Source organism: Electrona antarctica (assembly GCF_951216825.1).
Source record: "Electrona antarctica genome assembly, chromosome: 18".
Taxonomy (NCBI): Eukaryota; Metazoa; Chordata; class Actinopteri; order Myctophiformes; family Myctophidae; genus Electrona; species Electrona antarctica.
Window position 1 is genome coordinate 36,963,834 of NC_136799.1, and position 26,170 is coordinate 36,990,003.

Below are 26,170 nucleotides of genomic sequence, written 5' to 3' on the forward strand. Positions count from 1 at the left end.
TTTTACAAAAGTCTGCCTCCTGGTGGCGCTATAAAAGGCAGATGCGGAAAATGCAGGTCAAAGGTTTGTCCTTGGCCTCTAGGGAGTGTGCATGCAACGTTTCACGCAGATCGGTGCAGTTTTAGGTAAGAAATGTGAAAAGCTGCCTCATGGTGGCGCTATAACAGGCCGTTCTGGAGAATGTGGGGCAGAGGTTCATCGTTGGCATCCAAGGAGTGTGTGTGCAAAGTTTGGCATCGACCGGGTTAACAGTGCCGGAGATTAGCTGGTAACGGACGGACGGAAGGACGGACACACACACACACGGACGGAGTGCAAAACATACTCTCTCCCCATGCCTTCGGCCTGGTGGAGACAATGAAAAGGGGCGCTACAAGAGCTTGTTGCACCTGGCAGATATGACTGTGAATTTTGTTTTCTTTATGTACTTTTACTGCTCCTAGAATTGATGGACAAGTACTGAGGGTGTACCTTTTGTGTTATCCTTTTAGCATCATTGTATCATTGATTCAACGAGTACCTTTTGCAACAGTTTGCAAGAGGTACTCATTGAATCAATCAATCAATCAATCAAGACTCGAGGAGGAGAAGACGAAGAAGAAGAAGAAGAAGAAGAAGAAGAAGAAGCCACCTATACTTGCTCTGCTTCTTTTTTCCCCATCTACACCACAACTTAAGGGTCATGCATGTGGAGCTGTTGTACGGGTCGCCAGTTCAAATATGATCATTTTGGGGAGTCACTTGGGGAGTCCCAAGTGATTTTTTTTATTTTTAGGGGGCCTGAAAAGGTTGAGAACCACCGAGTGAGGGTACCAAAGCAGTTAGGGTGCTCAACAGGAGGTGACTCCGCCACCCCCTCCAGTTAGGGTGCTCAACAGGAGGTGACTCCGCCACCCCCTCCAGTTAGGGTGCTCAACAGGAGGTGACTCCGCCACCCCCTCCAGTTAGGGTGCTCAACAGGAGGTGACTCCGCCACCCCCTCCAGTTAGGGTGCTCAACAGGAGGTGACTCCGCCACCCCCTCCAGTTAGGGTGCTCAACAGGAGGTGACTCCGCCACCCCCTCCAGTTAGGGTGCTCAACAGGAGGTGACTCCGCCACCCCCTCCAGTGACCAGTCCCCACTCTCCGTACGGTCCTCAACTGGCCCTCGGTCCCAACAGACAGAGCCACCGCATGCCCCTCCACTGGGGACAAACGACACGACACAGAGAATACGTGTTCCCACTCCCCAGTTATTGTTATGGGGCCATGTGTGGCTGGAACACAGGTGACTGACACTACTACAGAGACTGTCATTGTCACACACGCGCTCCCGTCAACTCTGTCAACACGGCCAAGAGAGGGTCGGCCGGGGTTAAATTTAGACAAGCTGACACACACGCTGACACTGTCCCTTATCGCCCTCATCACATTAACAATCATCTGCTCATAGGAATTCTGTGGCACGCGTGCCTGAGCTAGAATATTAGATCTGTGGCTTTTCTGATGTGTGTTCAAAATGTCAAAAAGGGTATAAAATGTAATTTATTCATTGCATTCCAAAAACTGTTGATGTCCTCCTCTGTGTGCGTGCGTGCGTGCGTGCACGCGTGTGTGTGTGTGTGTGTGCGTGTAAACTGCACACGTCTCACCCGTCTCTTCAGAGGTCCCAGGCGGGCTGACTTGACGTCGGGCGCCTGGTAGGACAGCCAGAGGCCTGTGGCCACGTGCATGACGAAACACAGCGAGTCGCCGTACTTGATCTCTGCCACGCCCATCCCCTCGATGTCCCGCTTGGGGCTCTGCTCCAACTTCTCCTGCGGGGGGGGGGGGGGGATTAATGTGTCATTATGTAAACAACAACAGCCACAACAACAACAACACAGATGTCCTGAATGCTACAACCTTTGTGAAACTTCCTCCGCCGATGAAACTATACCAGCTTATTATTAGCATGTGAGCCCCCCCAAAAAAGATTTTATGGTTGGCGTGTTTACTGTGGTGGAAAAAGTACTTTTTTTTTACTTAAGTAAAAGTATCAGTGTGAAAATGTACTTAAGAAGAAAAGTAAAAGTACTCGTATGCAGAATGTCCCATTTTAAATTAAAATGTATAAAAACATCTCTTGCTCTTGTATGTGACTCTTTTGGACTTTTACTCAAGTACATTTTTAATACGGGACTTCTACTTGTAAATGTTTGAATTCCGGAATTGAACTTGTAACACTATTAGAGTAGAGTATATATACATTGCAGTACTGATACTTTTACTTAAGTAAAACATGCAAGTACTTTGACCACCACTGAATGTAATTGAACTGCAACTGATCCGGAGACATTGGGTCACTAATTGACTCAGAGTCACATGGCCATATCTAAAAAATGACATTATCAGGGTTAAAACGGTCAACAGTCACATGCGCAGCGAGTCCATTTTGCCAAAGTCTGCGATTTGAGCTAAATTAACCTTGCATGGGTCCAATATTGCGTGAAATGTTCGCCGTCCTTGAAGAAACGGTGATTTTTGTGGTGTAAGTAGAGAGAGAGAGAGAGAGAGAGAGAGAGAGAGAGAGTGGGTGGGATTCTCTGTCGTTTCTTTCCACTGGCGTTTAGTAAAAAGGAGACTGTTTGATCTCTTCAAAATGAGGTCACCTTGAAGAGCTGTGTGCGTGCGTTTGTGTACGTGCGCGCATGTGTCTGTATGTGTGACGTGTGTGTGTGTGACGTGTGTGGGTGTGTGCGTGTGGTCACCTTGGAGGCTCTGAAGCAGAATGCGGTGGAGGACGTGTCAGACCTCTCCCGGTCTTGCAGCACGACCCCTCTGTCCTCGGTCAGCGCCAGGTAGTGACCGGTGGTCAGGTGACGCAGGCGGAAGGGCTGACCCCAGCGAATGTGACTCCCACACCAGCTGTCAGGGGCAACACGCATGCACAGCAGAGGAATGATTTCAGAAAGACATAGGGCGTAGCAAGAAATACTGTAAGTTACCATAGCCTCATTTTAAAATAATAACGAAAAGAGTGGATCTCTCTGTCAACGTGTCGCCAAGCGACACGTTGACAGCTTGTAGATCTACTATTTGTTTGGTGGACGAAAAGAGAAAATGTATGAAACATGTTCGCTTATAATGGCATTCCCAAAACAGGGATGCCACGTTGAAAGTGGTTAGTTCATTATGGTTGTATTAAACAATACAATTAGAACACGTGTCATACTGTAGATGATTACGATGAAATCCGATTAATCTGCAAAAACTGTTCAGAGTCGGGGGCAATATGCATATAAAATAAGTGAATATAGGCTTAAATGTTAACACTATAGCGGTGTGCCGCCCCTGATGCACGCACACACACACACACACAAACACAATCAAGGACATAATCAGAGACACATACTGTACACACGCCCACGGAAGTGCGCACACACATTCACAGAGACACGCGCAAAGATGCACACGTGCAGATTCACAGAGACACACACGCATACGGCACGGAGACGCATGAATGCCCAGACACACACAGGAGACACACAAACAGAGTCTCTCTTGCACGCACGCACGCACGCACGCACGCGCGCACGCGCACACGCACACGCACACGCACACGCACACACACACACACACACACACACACACACACACACACACACACACACACACACACACACACGGTTAATTTCCATAAGCCCTGCAAGCCTAATATGCCCTAATTAGTTAATGCAAACATCGCTGCCAGCTGTTAATTAGCTGCAATGTAGTGTGTGGCTGTGTAGAATAATTACAAAATAGCTTAAAACATTCGACTAATTGTGCACTTTATTTCTATTTGCTAATTCCCCTGTTGGGTGAAAATAAAGATCCTACGTTCGACAGACAGAGCAACGAACGCTGCTGCAGTGATGATGATGCACTGAAACATCTGTAACTCTGCAGACGATGCACTGAAACATCTGTAACTCTGCAGACGATGCACTGAAACATATGTAACTCTGCAGACGATGCACTGAAACATCTGTAACTCTGCAGACGATGCACTGAAACATCTGTAACTCTGCAGACGATGCACTGAAACATCTGTAACTAGAAAAAGTGCCCTTCTGGGCACAGGTCTCCACCAGGAGGATAGGAGTGTGTGTGATGTTTGGCAAAATGCCTTTGATGGAAATTGGATGATTTGAGGCATTTTGTTCCAAAAATGTGTTTTGCAAAAATCAACCTGTTGGTGGCGCTATAACAGGCCAATGTGAAAAGGGTGGGATATATTCCTCAGCCTAGTAAGAAAATGTGTGAAAGATTTCACGTAAATTGCACGCTGCGTTCATGATTTGAGGCTTTTGTTCAAAACGGGGCAATCTTGCAAACTGTGAAAGCCAATTATAGCCAATTAGGATGGAATATGAAATATCGGACAGATCCGACTTGAGCACATGACCATAGAGATACTGTGTAACGATTTGTGAGATTTTTGGACAGAATCTGGAGGAGTAATATCAAAAAATGTGTTTTACAAAAGTCGGCCTATTGGTGGCGCTATACAAGGCAGATGCGGAAAATGCAGGTCAAAGGTTTGTCATTGGCCTCTAGGGAGTGTGCATGCAACGTTTCACGCAGATCGGTGCAGTTTTAGGTAAAACATGTGAAAAGGTGCCTCATGGTGGCGCTATAACAGGCCGTTCTGGAAAATGTGGGGCAGAGGTTCATCGTTGGCATCCAGGGAGTGTGTGTGCAAAGTTTGGCATCGACCGGGTTAACAGTGCCGGAGATTAGCTGGTAACGGACGGACGGAAGGACACACGGACGGACACACACACACACACACACACGGACGGAGTGCAAAACATACTCTCTCCCCATGCCTTCGGCCTGGTGGAGACAACTATACACTGTATGCAGACGATGCACTGAAACATCTGTAACTATGCAGACGATGCACTGAAACATCTGTATACACAGCCCTGTGAGGAAGAGGAGGCTGCACTGGAAACATCTGTAATATAACGTGTTGGTGATTCTCAACCTTTTCAGGCTGTGACCCCCAAAATAATCAGATTTGAACTGAGGAGCCCCCAAAATAATATCTCAACTGAGGACCCCTAAAATAATCATATTTAAATTGGTGACCACCCCACCCTCCTACATCCCGCACTTGGGATGTAGGAGTTGAGGCATTACTTTGTGTTTGACTTAAAATAACCGATCTAGAAGCTCAAACGTGAGGCTCACAGGTTGAGAACCACTGCTCTAAACAGCTGGTGACATCACTGCCATGCAGGAGAGAGAGAGAGAGAGAGAGAGAGAGAGAGAGAGAGATAGAAAAGGAAAATAGAAATAATACACCTGCAGCCAGAAGGTCAAATATATACTGTATATACTGTAGGATGAATAGAAAAATAAAGTGATTTGTAATGAACAGAAAAAAGAAGGCTGAATTGAAGAGGAAGGCTGGATGGAATAGAGAGTGGGAGAGAGAGCCAGACGAGGGGTCTGGGTGACAGATCAACCCACCTGATACGTAGAGGCTCCAGCCTCCACAGGGACCTGGCCTTGGCTCCGGCTGTGCCCGTCTCATAGTTCACTATCCTGGGGACACCACAGGACCATGAGTGGGTGATCTTCATTCATTGGAGCTTTTTTTCTCTCTCTCTCTCTCTCTCTCCCTCCCTGCCCCCTCTCTAGGTCGTCCTCAGACGAGCCCTCCATCCCTCCCTCACAACCACCGATATTGTCAAGGTCATTCTTAGAAGAAAAATATTTTTATTCCCACTGTGGTAATAGCTTGGAGGATGTAAGAAGAGAGAAAACCCCCCCCTCCTCCCTGTGCGCACAAACACACAAACACACGCACGCACGCACGCACGCACGCACGCACGCACGCACGCACGCACGCACACTCACACACTCACACACACACACACACACACACACACACAGACACACACACACACACACACACACACACACACACACAGACACACACACACACACACACACGCACACACACAGCGGCATCTATCAAAGGGAGCCACGTGGCCAGATAACCCACTGCTACTATGCTGTCTATCAGCGATATGACTGGTGGGCGCAGAGATGAAAGGGAGGCCCCGTGGCTCACGCACACACACACACACGCACACACACACACACACACACACACCCCCGTGGCTCACGTTGTCTGTCTGGAGGGCGTTACTTCCCCCCGCTGAACATTATGGGGTCTCCAGAATTTCAAGGACGTGGCGGGGCGGGGCGAGGCGAGGCGGGGCGAAGCCGACAAGTCCGCGAGCATCTAATCCCCCCCCCCTCCTCCTCCCTCCCCTCCTCCCCTCTACCACATACTAAAAATAGACCGCTTAACCGACAAGGTGCGTGTGTCTGACACATTTTTCCGCGCGTGTGTGTGTGTGAGTGTGTGAGTGTGTGTTGTGTGTGTGTGTGTGTGTGTGTGTGTGTGTGTGTGTGTGTGTGTGTGTGTGTGTGTGTGCACTTGTATTCAGTGGTGGGAAAAGTATTCAAAGCAAAGCAACTCATTGTGAGCTTGTAGATCTGCTATTTTCAAATGGCTGAAATGAATACAGGGCTAAAGTATCTATAATCAAAATCTACAAAGTAACTAGCAACTAGTTTTCAAATAAATGTAGTGGAGTAAAAGTATACAATATTTGGATCTGAGTTGTAGTGGAGTAGGAGTAAAAGTACTGAAATTGGAAGTAAACAACAAATACCTCACAATTGTACTTAACTACAGTACATAAGTAAATGTTCTTATAGTTACTTTACACCACTGCTTGTATTAGTGGTGGTGTGGTACTTAGTACTAGTGTGTGGAGAAATGTAGAGGTTAGGTTTGGGGCTTAGGGTTAGAAATGTCTGATCAAAGTGATTATGACAAGTTGCGCGCTGTTGTCATGCGATCGCAAATAAGATCCACAAGCTCACAACGTGATGCTCTGCGACTCACTGTGAGCTTGTACATCAGCCATTTTTGGCTTCAGGGTTTGGGTAAAAATAAATTTAAAAAAAAGGTAAAAAATACCAGTCATAAAATCACTGTGCTAAAATGCTTACGTCCTTGCAAGTATAGTAATGAAACGTGTGTGTGTGTGTGTGTGTGTGTGTGTGTGTGTGTGTGTGTGTGTGTGTGTGTGTGTGCGTGTGCCCCGTTTCGTCCCGTGCCCGCTGATTTGACCCACTTAACACAATATTCAGCCGTATCTGTGTTAGTGCCGAGAAGCTGTGGATGAAAATAGCACAGAGGGGGCCATTTTGGCTCCTCCCTGGAGAGCCCATTGTCACGCTGGTTGGAAACATCTTACTGAAAGAAATATTATTATTATTATTATTTTTACTTGAGTAAAAGTATCAATACTGCAATATAGAAATACTCTTTTGCAAGTAATAGTCAAAATGTGCTTAAAGTACCAAAAGTGAGAGAGTAAATAAATGATCACCTATCATCCATCATTGCCCTCTTTATCCTATTTCAGGACATACCAGCCTGATATGCATGATATTAGATGGATATGCTCCATCCAACGGCAAATTCACTATTATAATATTCTATTCTCTCTCTATATATACACTGTATAAAAATACTGTAGCGCATATACCATACATAGTATATTTATGGAGATAAGGTTGTCAAAGTGTGGTCTGGGGACCCCCAGGGGTCCTTGAGGGGGTTCCAGGGGGTCCCCAACAAACGTGTTAATACAGCACAATCATTTTAACCCCATTATCCATGTTTTATACATCAACTATAGAGGGTATGCGCATGCATAAAGTGAATGGCAGATCGAGTGGCAAATCGAGTGGCAAAGTGAGTGACAAAGTGAATTTAACCTTGTTTAAAGTAATTTAATGCAATCAAATGTTTGGATGTATGGGCTGTCAAGGCCAGAAAGTAGTTTTTTGCCACTCAGTAGGCTTTCCCGCATAACTTCCGGGTATGATGATGATGTCACGTGCATACCCTCTATTCAAAAATAGCAAATATACAATCTCGTGTCTTCGTGCCGCACTGAGAGCGTTTTTGAAAAATAATTTGAATAATTTTGAATAATGTTGCATTTTGAACACAACTCTTCTCTTCTGGGGGTGAAAAGAAATAGATATGTTAACCACGTTAACAGTTTAAGGGCCCCAGACCCATTGATATCAAAACCGATCGCATCGCTCCACAGGCTGCGAGCGCCTGTTGCGCAACATTCGATGTTGCGCAACAGTGGGACGTCATCGAAAATGTTCCCCCCCTGTTTAGCCGACGAGACCGAAAATCTTAAAACGTTAATAACTCTTGATCTAAATCATTCCGTCCAATTCTAAGCAAAGATTATGTGTTAGACAGCCCACCGTGGTCCAGTCACTAGTCGCGGTAGATTTAATCATACCTCCCGTTGTTGTCGATCGCTTCTAGAGTGTTTTGGCTACATTTAGCTGCTCCAGCCACATCCGGGATAACATCCGGTCCGTCGGTAAAAGTGTTCCGCTGCTATAAATCGCTGGGCGCACTGATTTAACGGATTAAATAACCCCGGGTAATCAAGGTGTTAAACCTTTTTCTCTTTTGTGGGCAATTTCTTAAAAATGTGTCAAAATCTTATCTATCCAAAGTTTTCAAAACCACGAAATAAAAAAAATGAATGAATATGTCCATTCATCAGTGCACATCATGCCCATGTGGTCACCTCTGTTCGTCTTCACTCTGGTCAGATCCTGGGATGGTCAGCACCTCGTCATGACCGTGGAACAGTCGCATCACGTGACCACCCAGCAGGTAGCCTGTTGGACGACACGGGAAGCTTTTCAAACTACACTCAAGTGAATGTAAACACACAGCATTTAGTCAGTCTACTGTCTCTATAGCCTCGGTACCCAGGCTTTTATTTTCGTTCGCTACGGCTCAAAGAATGAAAGCCTGGGGGAACGTGACACATTTCCTGGTCTAGGAGTGGGAGTGTTACTACAGTGCAGATCGGCGTCGCTCTCAATATAGTGACGTCAGTTTCTTCCGCTGTTTTCTACCAGGGGAGGGGAGGGGCGGAGGGGCCAGGGGGGCGGGTCTCAGATCTGTGAACCAATATTTCTCCAGCGATTGCTCCATGCGCGCACCCCTCTAGACCAGAAAAGCACGCTGGCTGGACCAGGCTACGGTCTGTATCAATAAAGGCAGACCCCCCCAATAAATAAATACATAAAATACAATGTAACTCATACAATTGGGGTGGTTGTATTTTGTCTCTCTGCTCTTCTATTGAGACATTTAGATCGTGTCAAAGGCCATGTCTCACCTAGACACGGGATCTGACCCGAATTGTGACCTGATGATGGTCAAGATTAAATGTATCCCCTGAGCAAGCAATTAGCCCTATTAGCTCAATGGTAACAAAGAAAATGGCAGCATTCCAGGTTCAGGAAACCAGGTTCAATTTCTGGGTTACAAGAAAAAAACTGCATAGTGCAGCTGCATAAGCACTATTAAATGGGGTGCATACGTTGGTTAAGAGTCAACAAAAAAACGTCGGAAACTAACAAAAACGGGCGCTACAGAGACTTATTTTATTTAGAGGCAACACATTGCTTTGCCTTGATGCCTGACATCCAGGCCTGGCCTAAATATAGGCATTGAGATGTGCACGCAATCTTCTCTGTGAACAGTTGTGACTGAGAGTCATTCTTGTTTGATGAATATTCTTGTAAACCTTTGTCTGAATTTATTTAGAAAGAAAACCCCTGAGTGTGTGGTGCTCCTCACCCTGCTCCACGTTGCTGCCTGAGCAGGTGGGATGGACGTTCCACAGTGTCTGCATGAAGGACGCGTCCACCTGGATGGTGTTGCCGTTGGAGATGGACAGGTGCTGCGTGGAGAAGACAGCCACGTCATTATTATTAGGCAGTGGTGGAAAAAAGTACTCACATTCTTTAGTAAAAAAAGTATCAACACTGCAATGTAGAAATACTCCGTTGCTAGTAGAAGTCCGGAATTCAAAAATGTACTTGAGCCAAAGTCCAAAAGTGTTGGAATCGAAATAGAATGTACTGAAAGTAAAAGTACTCATTATGCAGAAATTGCAGAATGTGTGCCGTTTCAAGTTTTTAAATGTTTCAAAATATTTTGAACGTGGCCTGGGCTGCGGCTGAGCGGTCCAGGCACCTAGGCCGGTAATCCAGCCTGGCGGCATGTCGCGGGTTCGAGTCCTATATATAAAATCTATATAGGGCTGAAGCGGTTACTGTATGATCTGTGATAATATCAGTATACAAAGTAACAAGTAACTAAAGTTTTCAAATAATTGTAGTGGAGTAAAAGCCATATTTGTATTTGAGATGTAGTGGAGTAGAAGTAAAAGTATTGGAAATTGGAAATACTCAAGTAAACTACAATCAAATGCTTGATTCTTCTGTGAAACCCCAATTTAATTACCATATTAATGGTTGCTGTCAGGCAGAAACCTCTCATCTCCATAATTCTATCAATTGTATATTTTTTCATAAATGACGTGATCCCACTACAGTGTCACACAAAAGTCAAAAAGTAGCAGGTCTCGTCGATCTGCTACTTTTGCCATTTTTTATTTGAAGCGTGAAAAGTAACAGTTTTGGACATATGAGGTTTCCACCCGACAGACACGATGAATATGAAATACAGTACATAGTATCGTTGCTGTCCGACAGACACGTTGTATCTCCATTCAGAATGGATTTAGAATGCCCTAAAGGCAGAGAAACTGCTTCCTGGGAGACACTACACTGCAGGAACCTCAGTTGGTGCATTCAGAGCTTTTAAACCTGAAGCTGATTGTACTGCACACATGGCTGACGCACTGTGTTCTGCTTCAAAGTCACAAACCGTCTACTCTACGGTGATTTCTTTAAGGGACACCAGACTCTGTCTGGATGCTTCCCTGAGTGTAATGATGTAGTAGAGCTCTGAAGGACTGGTGAAACCGACTGACAGCTATACCCGTACTGCCACTGATCTTTGATTGCCAGCATTTGAGTTATATATATATATATATATATATATATATATATATATATATATATATATATATATATATATATATAAACAGATAGCTTCTCACATGCACATCCAGGTGGGGGAGGTGCTGGTATATATATATATATATATATATATATATATATATATATATATATATATATATATAACTGCATACACAATGCACTTTTGAGTTATTTGTACTGCAAATAATGCACTTTTACGCCACTACATTTATTTGAAAACTTTACTTAATAGTTACTTTGTAGATTCTCCAGCCTTGAACGCTCCGTGTCTCCACATATCATCGCGGTATAGGTAGTCTCGTGTAGCCAGACAACTATTCCAGAATCTCTGTAGAGTCTGGAAGGAGGCTTCACTTCCGCTTTATCGCTTACTCATGAGCTACCGTGCTCCAGAATGTATGACGGAAGCATTTGAAAATGGCGAGAGACAACAGTCTGGAAAATGGCGAGAGACAACAGTCTAGCTCAACAGTCTGGAAACGCGAGACTACGGTATAGGTGACAGCAGGGACAACAGGCTTCGAGAAAACCGTGGTGGCAGTGAGGCAATAGTGGTCACCGTGGACCCTCACAGGGTCTGTGACCCAAAACACGCAGACTAAACGTGTCACCGGGGGAACACATGTCCCAGTGCTGAAATGTGCCAACGGGCCTCTGGCCAACGTAGTGAGAATGGAACTTGCAACATTGACGGCATAGCAGAGCTACAGGGCAAAGCTAAGTCAGAGGTTAGAATAGATCATCATGTCCCCTAAAACGAAAGGTCACAGGTTTCGTCTATATAATGCAGACACTGTGCCCTCGAGCAAGACGCAGGAAAAGACGATGGAAAGGTGCCTGCATTGCTGTCGCGGTTGAATTACGAGCATCAGCCAGATTGCAAAACAAAGGGTATTGCAAAACGTGGTGGAAGCTGCATAAGTTGGTGAAAGCTTTCTGTGTCTATTGATGCAATTATGATAGCATATACTGTCATAAGTACTGGGGGGTTAAAGAATAATGGGTGTGGTAATGAAAACAAATGGAAAGGGCTTCCGCAGAGATGCAGTGAAAGTGGCAGGGGGATATCGACTTGGCGGCTGCCTCAAGGACTAAAAGAAAAAACTAGATCTGTTGGAAACCTCCACTCTCAGGACTCTGCCAATGAAGACCGATTTCTGCTAAGTGTAATTGACTGGATTCTCACAGTCATCTAGAAAGTGAATGTTGTAGATTTTTCTTTATTTAATGTTGTTTTACTCCGGGCTGGTTTAACTACTTTAACAATTTTATACGCCATACTATAGAACAGCATCACTCAGCTTTTTCCACACATAATGAATGCCCAGAATTGGGATGCCATCCATACCGTCTTGACACATTCCATTCACAGGTTGCCGTTAATAGGATTATGTTTTAGATGTGACATTTCTTTACATGTTCTCCTTAGTCATTGAAATACAGAAAATTTCGCTCATGAATCTTTTCTCCAGGGACTATATATTTTCAAATGAGTCCACAGTACTGATAAAAAAATGCATTAAAATGCAATAACTTTGACAACAAATAAAGACTCTGTACAGCTCACTGTGATGGATTACCTCATCTCATCTCAAGCAAGTTTACAGTCTCTGGGATTTGTTTGTACCTTACAGAGCCTCTCTGGTCACACTATGGTATGCTTTAGTTAAATAAATGCTCTGCAGTAATGTCATGTATATGGTGAGTTGTAGTCAATGTGCCAAACATGCCAGACCACCACCATGGTCCTTTAGCCAATTTCAACCTGCTGTCCATATGTTGATTATGTTGGGTTTGTAGGCGAAAATGTTGCATGACTGTACTGTATGAATATTTTCTTTGCTTTTTTTCCCCTTAAATTATTGAAAAAATCCAAAAGATAAACAAAAATGTTAAACAATAGCAAAAAAGCAGATATGTAAGCTCAGCTCACAATGCACTATTTTCACGATGTCTCATATGACGAAAGTATGTGTACTTGTGTAGGCCTTAAGTTGTTAAGGCAAGCAGTCTGGATTTAATCTGAAATTCTGTCACATCAGGGGAAGCAGGGCTGATGTTTATTCAAGTCGTTGTATGATGCATACAGGCACGCACGCACGCACGCACGCACGCACGCACGCACGCACGCACGCACGCGAGCACTCACGCGCGCAGAATTCAAAGAGGTACAAATGGAAGACAGATACTCACGAGGTATCGCTCCGAGGAAACGCTGACGAGGATGAGGTCATCACCGATGCGCACCTTCTCTCCTTCTGACCTCTGTTTGGAGGCCGGGTGGATGGTCCACCAGCACGCCTCACCTACACGCACGCACGCACGCACGCACGCACGCACGCACACAGGCACACGCACACGAACACACGAACACACAGATGCACAATTCTGTCTGCATACTTTGAAGCAAACAGAGACAGCTATTATTATTATGAGCTCCTGTGTAATTACTGGAAAGACGGACTGCATCGAATTTACTTTGAAATGACGACACACACACCCAAAACAAACACATTGTTGGGAGACAAATGCTAATAAATACTTGGAAACACCATAGCAACAGGCAGAAGTCATACTGAAGGGGCCGCTTATCTGTATCTCGCAGTTATGAAATGGCTAACGATGCAAATGAGAGCTGCAGCTCGACAACCATGGTGGGGGAACAAATAATCAACAACCAAGTGATTTGGAGGGATGTGGTGAGACAGAAATACCTCTATCTACAGTATAAATACCTCTATCTACAGTATAAATACCTCTATCTACAGTATAAATACCTCTATCTACAGTACAGTTGGGTGCCACCGATATTGTCCCTTATCATTTGACCCATTTAGGCCTGATTAAATCCTTCTAAATCCTCCAGTTTTCTGAAATAAATATTTTCACGATTTTTCAAAAATAGCAGACCTACAAGCTCGTAGCGCGCCACTCGGTGGCGCGCTATGAGCTTGTAGATCTGCTATTTTTCAATAGCTAAATTATAACATGATGTTTAAAACACCAAAAGGGGTTCCCGCCCAAAATGGGTTAACTGTCCTTTTGCGCAGATCACGCAAACCTCAGCAAAAAGAAAAGGACAATATCGATGGCCTCCAACTGTATGTCTGCACTGCACTGGAAATATCAACACATTAAGACCTAAAGTCCAAATTCAAAATATGTCTTTTTTGGGGACCGCCGCCATATCGGAAACGAAAATGGCGGCCACCATACGACACAGGTCGCCCAATGAACTGCAGTGGAATGAATGAGGTGTCTATGTCTCTATATCTCAACTGCAGCTGAACACAAAGAAAAGAAAACAGGAAAGAGGGTGAAAGACAAAGAGAGAAAGAAGAGGGGAGAGAGAGAGAGAGAGAGAGAGAGAGAGAGAGAGAGAGAGAGAGACACATGTAGAGGGACAGATGAAAGCGTACCTGTTGAGTCCTCCTGGAGGCCCACATCAAACGATAGCTTGTCCGTCTGTGACCTTGATGTCTTCAAACAGGTCAGATACTGTGGCCCACACACGCACACATCAAACGCACGCACATCAAACATTGGACATTTTTCAATCTACCAGTGTTGGGGAGCAGCACGGTTATTAGCCTTTGCCCAATTCATGCTCCATTGCACGACAGCGTGCATCGAACACAACAAAGAAAGATGGCAGGTCTACAAGCTTGCAGCGCGTTGCGGGTCGTGCAACACATTGCGAGCTCGTAGGTCGGCTATTTTCAGAAGCGCAATGCTGTTTTTCGGTGAAGTATATGAATGGAGCTTTAGGCCAAAGCATGTAGGACATCTACAACTACTGGATGGGGCTGTCACGGTTACACAATTTAAGTTGACGATTAATTGTAGCACAAATAATTGCGATTAGCGATTTAATTGTGTTTTTGGTGTTGGAAATTGGACCATTTAATATGAACAGAAATTACATTTCTGTTTGCCTTTTAGGCTTCATAATAAAAAAGTGCACAGGGACAGATATGACAAATAACTGAAAACTATGAAGAAATTACTGGCATTTTTAAATACATTTTATACTTTATACTAAACAGCGGAAATAGCTGATCCACAAGCTTACAATGCGCCATGATGTTATGCGTTGTAAACTCAACATGGACACAAGTATGACGATTATGACAAAATAATTGTGATTATCTCAACTAATTGCGATGAGACGATTATTATGTAATAATTGTGACACCCTACTACTGGAGTTACAGTGAAAGTGTAGATTCATTAAAAATGATGCAGTAAGACTCATGCTCTGTCTCTATTCTACTGGGAAGCATCAGACTTCAAGACAATCAAATTAAACTGAGAGAAGCTTGTGTCGTTGGAGCGTCACTCTCTCACCATAGAGCTGAAGGAATGGCGCAGGAGGATGGCGTGTCCATACAGAAGGGTCCTGTGTCCACCTCCATGTGCTGCCTATCACACACACACACACACACACACACACACACACACACACACACACACACACACACACACACACACACACACACACACACACACACACACACACACACACACACACACACACACACACACACACACACACACAGTTACGGCACATCAAAAGCCAAGGCGGTCTCGTCTCCATGTCCACCAACGTCGACTACCTTTTTTCCACCGAGAACTAAAAACTAAGCTATGATGACTAAGTCATTTTATGCTTGGTTGCATTCTGAAAATAGCAGATACAATAATTCTGTTCTGTTTGTGTATTTACTATTTATCTATTATGAAGATGGTTCTTACTGGCGTTTCACTGCTTTCTCTGTGATAGAGGGGGTGCATACTTAGTGTAGACTAGTCATTGGTTAGACATGGGTTAAGGTTCGGTTTAGGTGTGCTACCCCGTGGGAGGTTAGGTTTAGGGTGAGGGTTTGAGATAGGTTGTAGTTGTAGGACTAATGACTGGTCTAACCAATGACTAGTCTAAACCAAAAACTGTCTAAACTAAGTACTGCACCCGTGATAGAGTTCTCAAATTCTGCCCAAACCCGACCGTACCCAACCCGACTTTTTAGGGCCGGGTCGGGCCTAAAATGTATTTTAATTAGTCGGGCCGGGCCTCCGGCCGGACCGGTTAGGGCAGTTAGGGCCCAGTTAAGGCCCAGTTAGGGCCTGGGCCTTAATGTTCAGGCCGATTGAGGACTCTACACTGGACCCTGTGAACCCACCGACGATGACCGCCCGACACGGACACATCCCAGATCTCTGCGAGTCTGTCCGCAAGCTCACCTCCTGTCCCACGGCGAACACATGCGGTCTGAACCTAAGGCTAATCAATACTTCATCGAATGACTGTGTAGTGCAGAAAAGGCTTCTTTTTTTTCTTTTCCACTTGCAAATCTGTCACTCTTTTCTTGTACCACACGGTCATTTAACCCATTAAGACCCGGCCAATTCTACAAATGCCTACTATTAACCTAAAAAATTACTTTTCAAAAATGTTCAAAAATAGCAGTTGTGCTGTGAGCTTGTATACAGTATCTGCATTTTCTTTTTTAATAGCCCATCTGAAACGACTTGAATGCTTTCCCGGTTTTAATGGGTTTATGAACTATATAGCCCTGTTGGTCGTGAGTGAGTGACAGGGGGAGACATCTTGCTCCTGTGTCTATGAATGGACACAATGCGTGGTCATCATCATCATCATCATCATCATCATCCTCAGCATCACAGCCTCTCCAAGGAGAAACTCGGAATGTGGGTTAATGATATGCAATCCACTCTAGGGCTGGTAAAGTAATATTCGATTTTCGAATATTCCTCGAATATGGTTGTGTGTGGTATGTTTATTTGAAAGGGACAATACAAAAAACAATGTATCAAGTTTTGTATTGGATCCGAGCAGCGCACGCTGTCCGTCTTCCTCTGGTATCCTGATTTTTTTAAATTTAAGTCATTTTTTAATATATAATAATACTAATAATACAACAATAACACAACAATACTATTTGAATATATTCAATAAATCTGGCCATTTTTTTAAGACCAATATTCGAATTTCATTTCAGAGGAATGTTAACAGCCCTGATCCACTGGAACCCCTCCTAAAGATCTTTTAATTCAGACGGGGAGCGAGTGACGCAGGCGTTGTCGCCTGGATTAGCGACCCGTCTGCTCCAGGTCGTGAGGGACGCGGGACGTGTATCGGGTGATAACACACGCGCGGGTGATAAGACACCCACGCAATCGCCCCTCAACTTTTTCGCGCGTAAAAAAAAATACAAAATAAAATGCACGCCTCTCGTTGAAAATGAGAGCGTCACTCTCCCCTCGTCTGAAAGGACCTTTATGCTGAGTGGACATTAGTGAGGACCGGTTCCACGGCTCGGGAGGGTCAGGAGGGAAGAAGATGCAAGCAGGGGTAGAAATGATACCACTCACTACTGGTAGAAGGATGCAAACGGGGAGAACAAGAGTGTTTTGATACTCTTGAGTTGTGGGCGGGTTGGCTCGGGTCGGTGGTGGGTTTGGTTGGACTTTTGTTGTTGTTGGTGCCGTTCAGTGGTGGAAAGTAACATACATGTACTCAAGTGCCGTACTTACTGTAAGTAAAATGTTGAGGTACTTTTACTTTACTGAAGTACTTCCAATTTTCAATGCTTTTACTTCTACGCCACTATAATCTCAAAGACAAATATTGTACTTTTACTCCACTATAATTATTTGAAAACTTTTGTTACTTTGTAGATTGTGATTATTATTACAAAAACACATTAACCAATGATTTAAATTTAAGCTATTTTCAAAGATTATATAATACATTTTAGAAACGATAACTTGTGAAATGGGACATTCTGCATAAAGAGTACTTTCAATTTGGTACTTTAAGTACATCTTAAGTACACCAACACTTTTTCCCGGGTACATTTTGAATTCCGGACTTTTCACTTGTTAACGGAGCATTGTACTTAAAGGAGCATTCAGTGATTTGGGTGATTTGGAAAACCACCCAGTCCGCCCCAGTAACAAAATGTGCACATGCACGCTCTACAGTGGGGGGAAGTGCAACAGGCCAACAGCATGTGCACCAAGGCCCGCCCCCACTCGATCATGATTGGAGGAAGGCCCCTCTCATCCTGATTGGATGACTGTTTTGCCACCCGCCACCAAAACTGAAACTAGGGTTTTTTGACCCCAGGGGCTCACTGGGGACAGGGAGGAACTCCTTATATGGTCAGCACACTCTATAGTAGGGAGGATTATCCAGAAAAAAAGAAAAAATAAGTGATATTTGAATTAAGTCAAATCACTGAATATACCTTTAAGTAAGAAAAGCGAGTACTTTTTCCACCACTGTTGCTGTTGCCCGACAGACCAACGCAGCGCCATTACTCACCTTCCGTATGAGCTTCTAGGATGCGGTAAGAAGATAAGAAAGATTGACGTTACTTATCTGAACCTCTCTCTCTCTCTCTGATGACCTCCAGGGTACATAGCAATATATCCTCAAGTGTTATCCGTATATCCATTTGTAACTCAGGAGTATACAAATGTGACCAAATGGAGCCTTGCGGCCCCTTTTGGTTATAGTTGTAAATGTTAAATGAATGAAGGATTATTAAACATATTAGTATGTACTGTATATTTTTATTTTATAGACATTATACCACAGATATTTTCGAGGAAGCAATCTGATTGGTTGAAATAGCTCTCGACCCGTGCTTCAAACGAGCATCACCGCACAATTAATCAAAACGTAAAAAAAAACATGTGGGCAGTCCCCGCAGGCAGTGCTACTAGCTAAGCTAGGTGTTTACACGGGACATTTTCGGTCGTAGTGGCTACATTTGTCATTTTTATCGAATGTCTTAGTTTTAAGGGTAACTGTGGAATGATCACGATATTACACTTGAGCAGCAGGCGTGCCATTAATGACGGTAAAGCACACCCTCTCACCCTCGCCGCGCCCATTATTCCATGTAGCGCTGCGTAAAACACATTATATTGATATCGTGACACAACACTAGATATTGACACTGGGATTTTGGATATCATAACATCGTAATATTGCATAATGTGTGTGTTCCTGGTTTTAAAGGCTGCATTACAGTTAAAGATTCACTATGTAACTTTCCTCTTCTACCCCGGATTTGAACCCGGTTTCCTGCACAAGTGCTAACACTTTTACCATTGAGCTAATAGAGCCTGCCTGCTTGCTCAGGGGATAAATTGAACCGTGACCAGATGTCAGATCCTGTGTCCAGGTGAGACCTGACCTTTGACACAATCTAAATGTCTCAATAGAAGAGCAGGTAGACAAACATACAACCACCCCACTTGCATAAGTGATACTGTATTAACATACTCATACAGTACAGAACGGACTGCCACGTAAAATAAGCCCTTTCTGGCCCACAGTGTGGAGCTTTGAAAAGAGATTGCATTGCATAACACTGCATTGTGTTCTTTTATTATGCACGGAGGCTTCAAGGCAAGAGACGCTTGCAATTTCAATCTTGCAATGGACCCCCGTTTCCTTTTGTGTTACAACAATAGCCGTCCAGTGTGATTTGATGCACTTTGTGCTCAGCAGACAGTGCAGAGGCTGATTGCTGCAGGCTGAGGCACACCAAGCTGCAGTCACCACAGAACAGGTCCCTGTAGCAGTGTCCATTCCGTCAACTAAGGCCAAACCACAATGCAACTCCTTGCAAGGTTGCGAGTAGTTGCATGCAGTTGAATGCAACCATAGTCCCCAACGGCATTTTGTATGTGTTTTTATGTGGCGTCCTTAACCAAGGCAAGAATCCCTTACAGCAACAACTCTCGAGCAGCCCATTACTATAATGTCTATAAGCCATGTCCGAACTTTGGGCTGATTGGGGGGGGGGGGGGGGGGGGCGTACTTTTATGGGGGTGATTATAATAAAGGTAATCTTCACACAGAGTTAGATTTGGATGCTGAGCGAAATGGGATCTGGTATCACTTTACCTGTAGCCTCTCTCTCTCTCTCTCTCTCTCTCTCTCTCTCTCTCTCTCTCTCTCTCTCTCTCTCTGAAACCTGAAAGCCCCTGATTTGTTCCAGCCAGCATCTATTGATAAGCCCATCTGTTCAAAGGAATATTGATCACAGAGCTTCGGGCCGAGACATAGTCAACCCCCATTTCTCCTTTAACAGCGCTTCCTCCTGTGACATCTCAGGCGGGGATGAGGGAAGCAGGAAGCAGGTATTGAAAACAGATAAACGTGAGAGAAGTCACACGGTTAAAATGGCTCCTCCATGACATTAAACCGGCCTCTTTAGAGCCACGACAGAGGGCTCCTTGTCAGGGACGACATGTTGAAGCTACGACTCACAACAAGTGTCGCATTATTGTGGAAAGTGTTTGGAAAGTGGGTTTGTGTCCACAGGGTTCAATTTGTCTCTCGTTTTTTTGTCTCGTAAATTTTACATGTGTACTGATGATGTCAAGATAGCCCTTTTTAAAGCTTACTGTACACCACTGTATACTGCCCACTTGTGGTGCAGTTACAGTAAAGGTAAATATAATAAGTTGCGGGTGGCATATAACGATGCTCTCAGAATCCTGCTGACGATCCTGAGGTCATGGACAAGGGCCAGCCAAGTGTTCGTAAAGAGCGGCGTTCCCACTCTGAATGCTGTCCTCAGGAATTTAATGTTCAGCTTTAGGACGAGGTTAAAATAATGAAATTATAATGACAATGAGCATGCCTAAGAAGAGCAGCATCAGCGTTCATTTTTGTATATGTTTTGTTTGCTGATTTTAATTCCTGTTGTGTTGTCCCCTGTATTGTTTGTTGTTATGGACCTTGGAGTCTGAAATAAAGATTGATTGAACGCATTAAGACCTGAGGCAGATTACACAAAGGCCTTCTAAATCTCTAGTTATCAAGCTTTATTTGTGGCAAGGATCCTCCAAATGTTACAAAATAGCAGATATACAAGCTTTCAGCGTGGCACGAAGTGACACGCTGCAAGCTTGAATATCTGCTATTTTTTAACAGCCAACGCTGAAATCTAAAATGACACAGACGCTTTCGTGTTTTCAATGGGTCAACGCTATATACTGTAGGCTACTATATACGACAGAAATAGAAAAATAGCCGAGCTACAAGCTCACAATGCATCGCAATTGTGAGCTTGTAGCTGACTATGCAGATTATGCTGACTTTTTTTTTTACATTATGAGAACACTTACCCCAAAATATAAACAAATGCAGTCAACATACATTATGTGTTCAATTGTGATATTATTAAATCAGGCACATTATACAACAGGTAGTTCCGACGAAGCAATCCGATTGGTTGAAATAGCCATGTACCTGCTTCAAACGAGCATGGCAGCACACCTAATCAAACTATATAAGGATCAGCTGTGCTGATCAGACAGAGCCTGGCAGAGCAGACTCGCAGAAAACTGTTATTTTTAGATAGAGAGACATTTGACTTTGTCCCGCAATATGAATACATTTGGATATGTTTAATTGTGATGGTAACTGTTGTATAATCGCAATATTACACTTGAGGGTGTGCGGCGTGCGTTACCGTGATTATTGGCACGCCAAAGAAAGCATCGGTGAAGTACTCACACCCTCTCGTGTAATATTGTTTCAGTCTACATTTCCCTGCACGTGCGTGCGTGTAAATTCTGTCTGGCCATAAACAATTATTGTTGATACAAATGAATGACCAGAGGTGAGGGTTAGTCATGAATATCACATTTTACTGGACCATTGTCATTCAAATAATTGCTACCAAAACACGCCAAGGCACTCCATCTCCAGAAATCCAAGTTGTTATGCTTTTTGGCGATACCATTTCTTGGCAAACCTTGGCTTATTGAATATGCCAAGAAATGGTATATAAAGCTTACATTATGCTAAGACATTTACAACGTTAAGCTTTGCATTAAGTAGATTGAAGCAGGGGTTATGTCCCAAAAATGGTGCTGATGCAAGAGTTGTGTGAATGGACAAGCGTTTAAAAATGTCTTCTTCAGCCTTAATTTATAGCATTTGATATCTTGAGCAACCCGCCTGCCTCTGCAGCTTCCCATAATCCCTTGCCAGCGAGCGCGTGTACAGTCTCCACAGCGTCGGCAGAACCAATGGGCTTGATTTGATTTAGTCAGTGGTGGAAAGTAACTACCGCTAAGTACATTTGCATAAGTATTTGCACTTTACTTGAGTATTTCCAATTTCCAATACTTTTACTTTTACTAAACTTTAGTTAATAGTTACTAATTATTAATAGTTAGATTATTATTACAAAACATACATTAATTTGAAAATGTCCTTGTAAATAGATTTACAAGGCTATTTGAAAATAGCCTTGTAAATCTACAAGCTCACAATGCATTGTGACGCAACACATTGTGAACTTGCAGATCTGCTATTTTCAAAAGATGTTTCTAAAACGCTTAGTCCCAATACTTGATTCTGATTGGCTGGTTACCGTCACGTGACCGGTGTAAATTTCACCGATAACCCACACCTTCAATCACTTTATATCATTCCCACCTGATTCTGCATCTCTGTAGCTGTACTGGGGAAGGGGAGCGCTTGATTACCTTACAAACCCATGCCCTGCAGGCGTCTAACCACCGCCCGGCTCATATGACTGTGAATGTGTGGCTCCAGGCAGCCCCGTAAAGACATCAAGCGCTATTCTCCCGTCACATAGCCTACTTGCCGAGCAAAACAAGGAAGTGATGTGGCTCGCTCTGGTGGCGCAAAGCGTAGCTACTTTTGTGAATTTAATAGTTGTATTAGGTTAATATTGCTATATGTTTGTAACCGTTTTAGAAAAGCACTAAGCCACTCGAGGCCCCAGCTTACCGGGTATTTTACAATGGCTGGGGGGTAGAAGACCCTCCGCTCCGCGTCGGGTCTGCCTACGCCCCCAGCCATTGTAAAATACCCGGTAACCTGAGACCTCTCGTGGCTTATTGCTTAATTATACATTTGAAAACTTAAAACGGGACATTCTGCACAATGAGTACTTTTGGCACTTTAAGTACATTTTGATGCCAATACTTTTGCACGTTTACTGAAGTACATTTCTAATTCCGGACTTTCACTGTGTAACAGAGCATTTCTCTACAGTTGGAGGCCATCGATATTGTCCTTTTCTTTTTGCTGAGGTTTGCGTGATCTGCGCAAAAGGACAGTTAACCCATTTTGGGCGGGAACCCCTTTTGGTGTTTTAAACATTATGTTATAATTTAGCTATTGAAAAATAGCAGATCTACAAGCTCATAGCGCGCCACCGAGTGGCGCGCTACGAGCTTGTAGGTCTGCTATTTTTGAAAAATCGTGAAAATATTTATTTCAGAAAACTGGAGGATTTAGAAGGATTTTTAAAAATTTTGAGGTCAGGCCTAAATGGGTCAAATGATAAGGGACAATATCGGTGGCACCCAACTATATAAAAAAATAAGTGAGCCCTTTTCGCACCGCTGTGATTGAGTCCTCCCACTGCAGCGGCGGGAGTCCTCAGTGTGGCCACGACGACGAGTCAATTTATCTGACGAGTCAAGTCTATGAATAAGAGACTCGACGGCTCGAGGATTCATGGAAATTCTCACCGCGTCATTAGCAGTTTGGCATGAAAGGGGAAGAAGAGCGGGCCGATGCTGAAAAGACTGTCAACGCTGGAGCTTTTTTGGACTAAATCATGCTTAGAAAATGATATGGTTCGTAAATAACACCCCTGATCTCTATTAATGTCTGAGACTTCAGCACGGAGTAACCCTAAGCCTCCCTTATACTGATCTATTTGCGTCGTCTCTCCCAAGCATCCAGCTGCCGTGAACGAGAACGGGCATGGCGTGACAAACGAGCGCTTTATCTGTATAAGGGTGGGGGCCGCCGCGCTGCACGACCCAGCAGTAAAAAACAAATGATGCCGCAGCCGCCACATCCATCTGTATCCCCCCCTTTAGGACACGTCTAACGCTAATCTGACGCTAATCCAAGTGTCGGCGAGAGAGGGGGGGGGCAGCCGCTGTGTGTACAGTATATGTGCGGGACCCTTAATGAAAAGTCTGCACTGATCTCTATTCGTCTCCATTTGTCAGCTCGGTGAGCGCTCGGTCTGTTCACTCGGCCCCGCACAGTAAATCCATAACGCCATCCATCGCTCTTTTCAACAACATAAGCTCCGGCCCTTTGCATAATGTGTGGGGCCACGGTGTGGCTTTTCGTTTGCGTCGGTGCAAACTCTTACCGGTAAAAACCCTGGAACAAGAGATGGTCGGAGTGAGCATTCTGGCTTTATACTCGGTGAAATTCGGCGTTTAATTCAACTCTAAAAAAGCGTAAAAATGGACCGTATGGGTTCATTTTTATACACTACTGTGTGTAGTAGAGCAGGGGTTCTCAACGTTTTTGGCCGGGGACCCCCGGAAATGCTTTGGCAACGTCTCGGGACCCCCGCCCCGCCCCCTCCCGACCCCCAATATAAATTGACTGCTACAATAACCATAACCCATTTTGGGCGGGAACCCCTTTTGGTGTTTTAAGCATTATGTTATAATTTAGCTATTGAAAAATAGCAGATCTACAAGCTCATAGCGCGCCACCGAGTGGCGCGCTACGAGCTTGTAGGTCTGCTATTTTTGAAAAACCATGAAAAAAAGAAAAACATTTTTTTTTTTTTTAATAATTTGGGGACCCCCTAAAATAATTTGGCGACCCCCCCCCAAGGGGTCGCGACCCACGGGTTGAGAACCCCTGTAGTAAAGTAGAGGCCTATTGGAGAAGGCGAGTGCCACTGTGAGCGACTACTGTACACGTCTACAGCTGTTGCCATGCATTCTTAAGGTCGGGAGGAGAATGATGGCAATGAATGGCAGACATACCCTTCCGTCCGGGAGACGTGTCTAACATGAGGAAATTGGAAAAATGGAAATCGTTTGACAGAAAATAGAACAAGAATTAGACGTCCGTCACAGCTTATGGGAAAGCAAACGACACACTTGCAATATAATGTAGACAATTAAAACAGCCGTAATGGAGCGGAGATTATAGCAGTTGAATGAGAAAACCCCCCGTTGCTGGGAAAATCCATCCCAATGTTTGTCATTAGACACGCTGCATTTGTCAATAATACACTTCTGTCATTCTATTACTTAAATGGGCGACAACTGCAAAGAGAAGTCTAACGGGCACACCACCGTTGCATGGGGAATTGCCTCGTCGCGGGGCCGAGCTCCCTCTTTGCTTTCACAACATTCTAGTGATATTTCTGGAGAGGGATATGATGGGGCCGACCCATAAAGTTCACCCCTAAGCCTCGATCGAACGTCCAAAGGAGGGGGGTGCACTTAAGAAAAGCTGCATTAATGCCTGGTTATTCCCTTCATCGACGTTAATATTCATGAGGTTACGGACCTCGCTGTGGCTAGAGACCCGGAGCCATATAATAATGGGCCTAATTCAGTCATTAATCTCTTCACAGGGACTAAACAGGTTTAAGCGTTCATGTCAACTGGCCACTTGTGCCCATAAACAGTTGTACAGCCCTGCTATCTTTGGCCCTGCACATCTCCGATGAATAGGATGGCGTACACTATAGGCTCGGGGGCGGAAACCTTGTATGTCCAAAGCCAGTAGTGGAAAGTAACTAAGTACATTTACTAAAGTACTGTACTTCAAAGTATTTATACTTTACTTGAGTATTTCCAATTTCCAATATTTGTACTTCTGCTCCACTGCATTTCAAAATGCTGATATTGTACTTTTACTCTACTACATGTATGCATTGTGAGCTTGTAGATCTGCTATTTTCAAAAGATTTGTGTACAGTTGAAAACTTGAAATGGGACATACTGCAATAATGAGTGCTTTGACTTTGGGTACTTTAAACCCCTTTAGGAGCTGTGGTGGGATGGAAATGGAGTTATGTCATTTTTCACCTCTACCACTCGTTCTTGGAACATCAGATGAGGTTAATGGCGTAGTGAAACGGAAATGGTGGAAATTTTATTTTGAAGTTTCAGACGGTTTCAAGTTGAAACACCGCTCTGAAGTTTCTGAACCAATCAGAGCGCCGCATCCCTTCAGGCGATGGGACGGTAGCTAGGGACGGTAGCTATGCTACACGCAGTACGCACGGAGTGTGTTTGTTTACAAGTCAGATAGTCGGCCAGCTGTACCAGTTTACTGATATGTGGCTTATTTCTACCCTATAATGTT

At 44.2% G+C, this 26,170-nt stretch overlaps 1 protein-coding gene across 1 annotated transcript in view; it reads right to left on the bottom strand.

Moving 5' to 3' along the window:
- Positions 1-26,170, bottom strand: part of LOC306941876 (ryanodine receptor 3) — a 302,817-nt gene that overhangs the window by 228,275 nt on the left and 48,372 nt on the right. Inside the window, exons 4-11 of the mRNA XM_079527516.1 lie at positions 15,346-15,420; positions 14,418-14,496; positions 13,192-13,304; positions 9,728-9,830; positions 8,661-8,754; positions 5,482-5,556; positions 2,730-2,886; positions 1,632-1,796 (exon numbers count right to left, since the gene is read on the bottom strand). Of these exons, the coding sequence (XP_079383642.1) occupies positions 1,632-1,796; positions 2,730-2,886; positions 5,482-5,556; positions 8,661-8,754; positions 9,728-9,830; positions 13,192-13,304; positions 14,418-14,496; positions 15,346-15,420 (861 nt within the window). The remainder of the gene's footprint in view (positions 1-1,631; positions 1,797-2,729; positions 2,887-5,481; positions 5,557-8,660; positions 8,755-9,727; positions 9,831-13,191; positions 13,305-14,417; positions 14,497-15,345; positions 15,421-26,170) is intronic.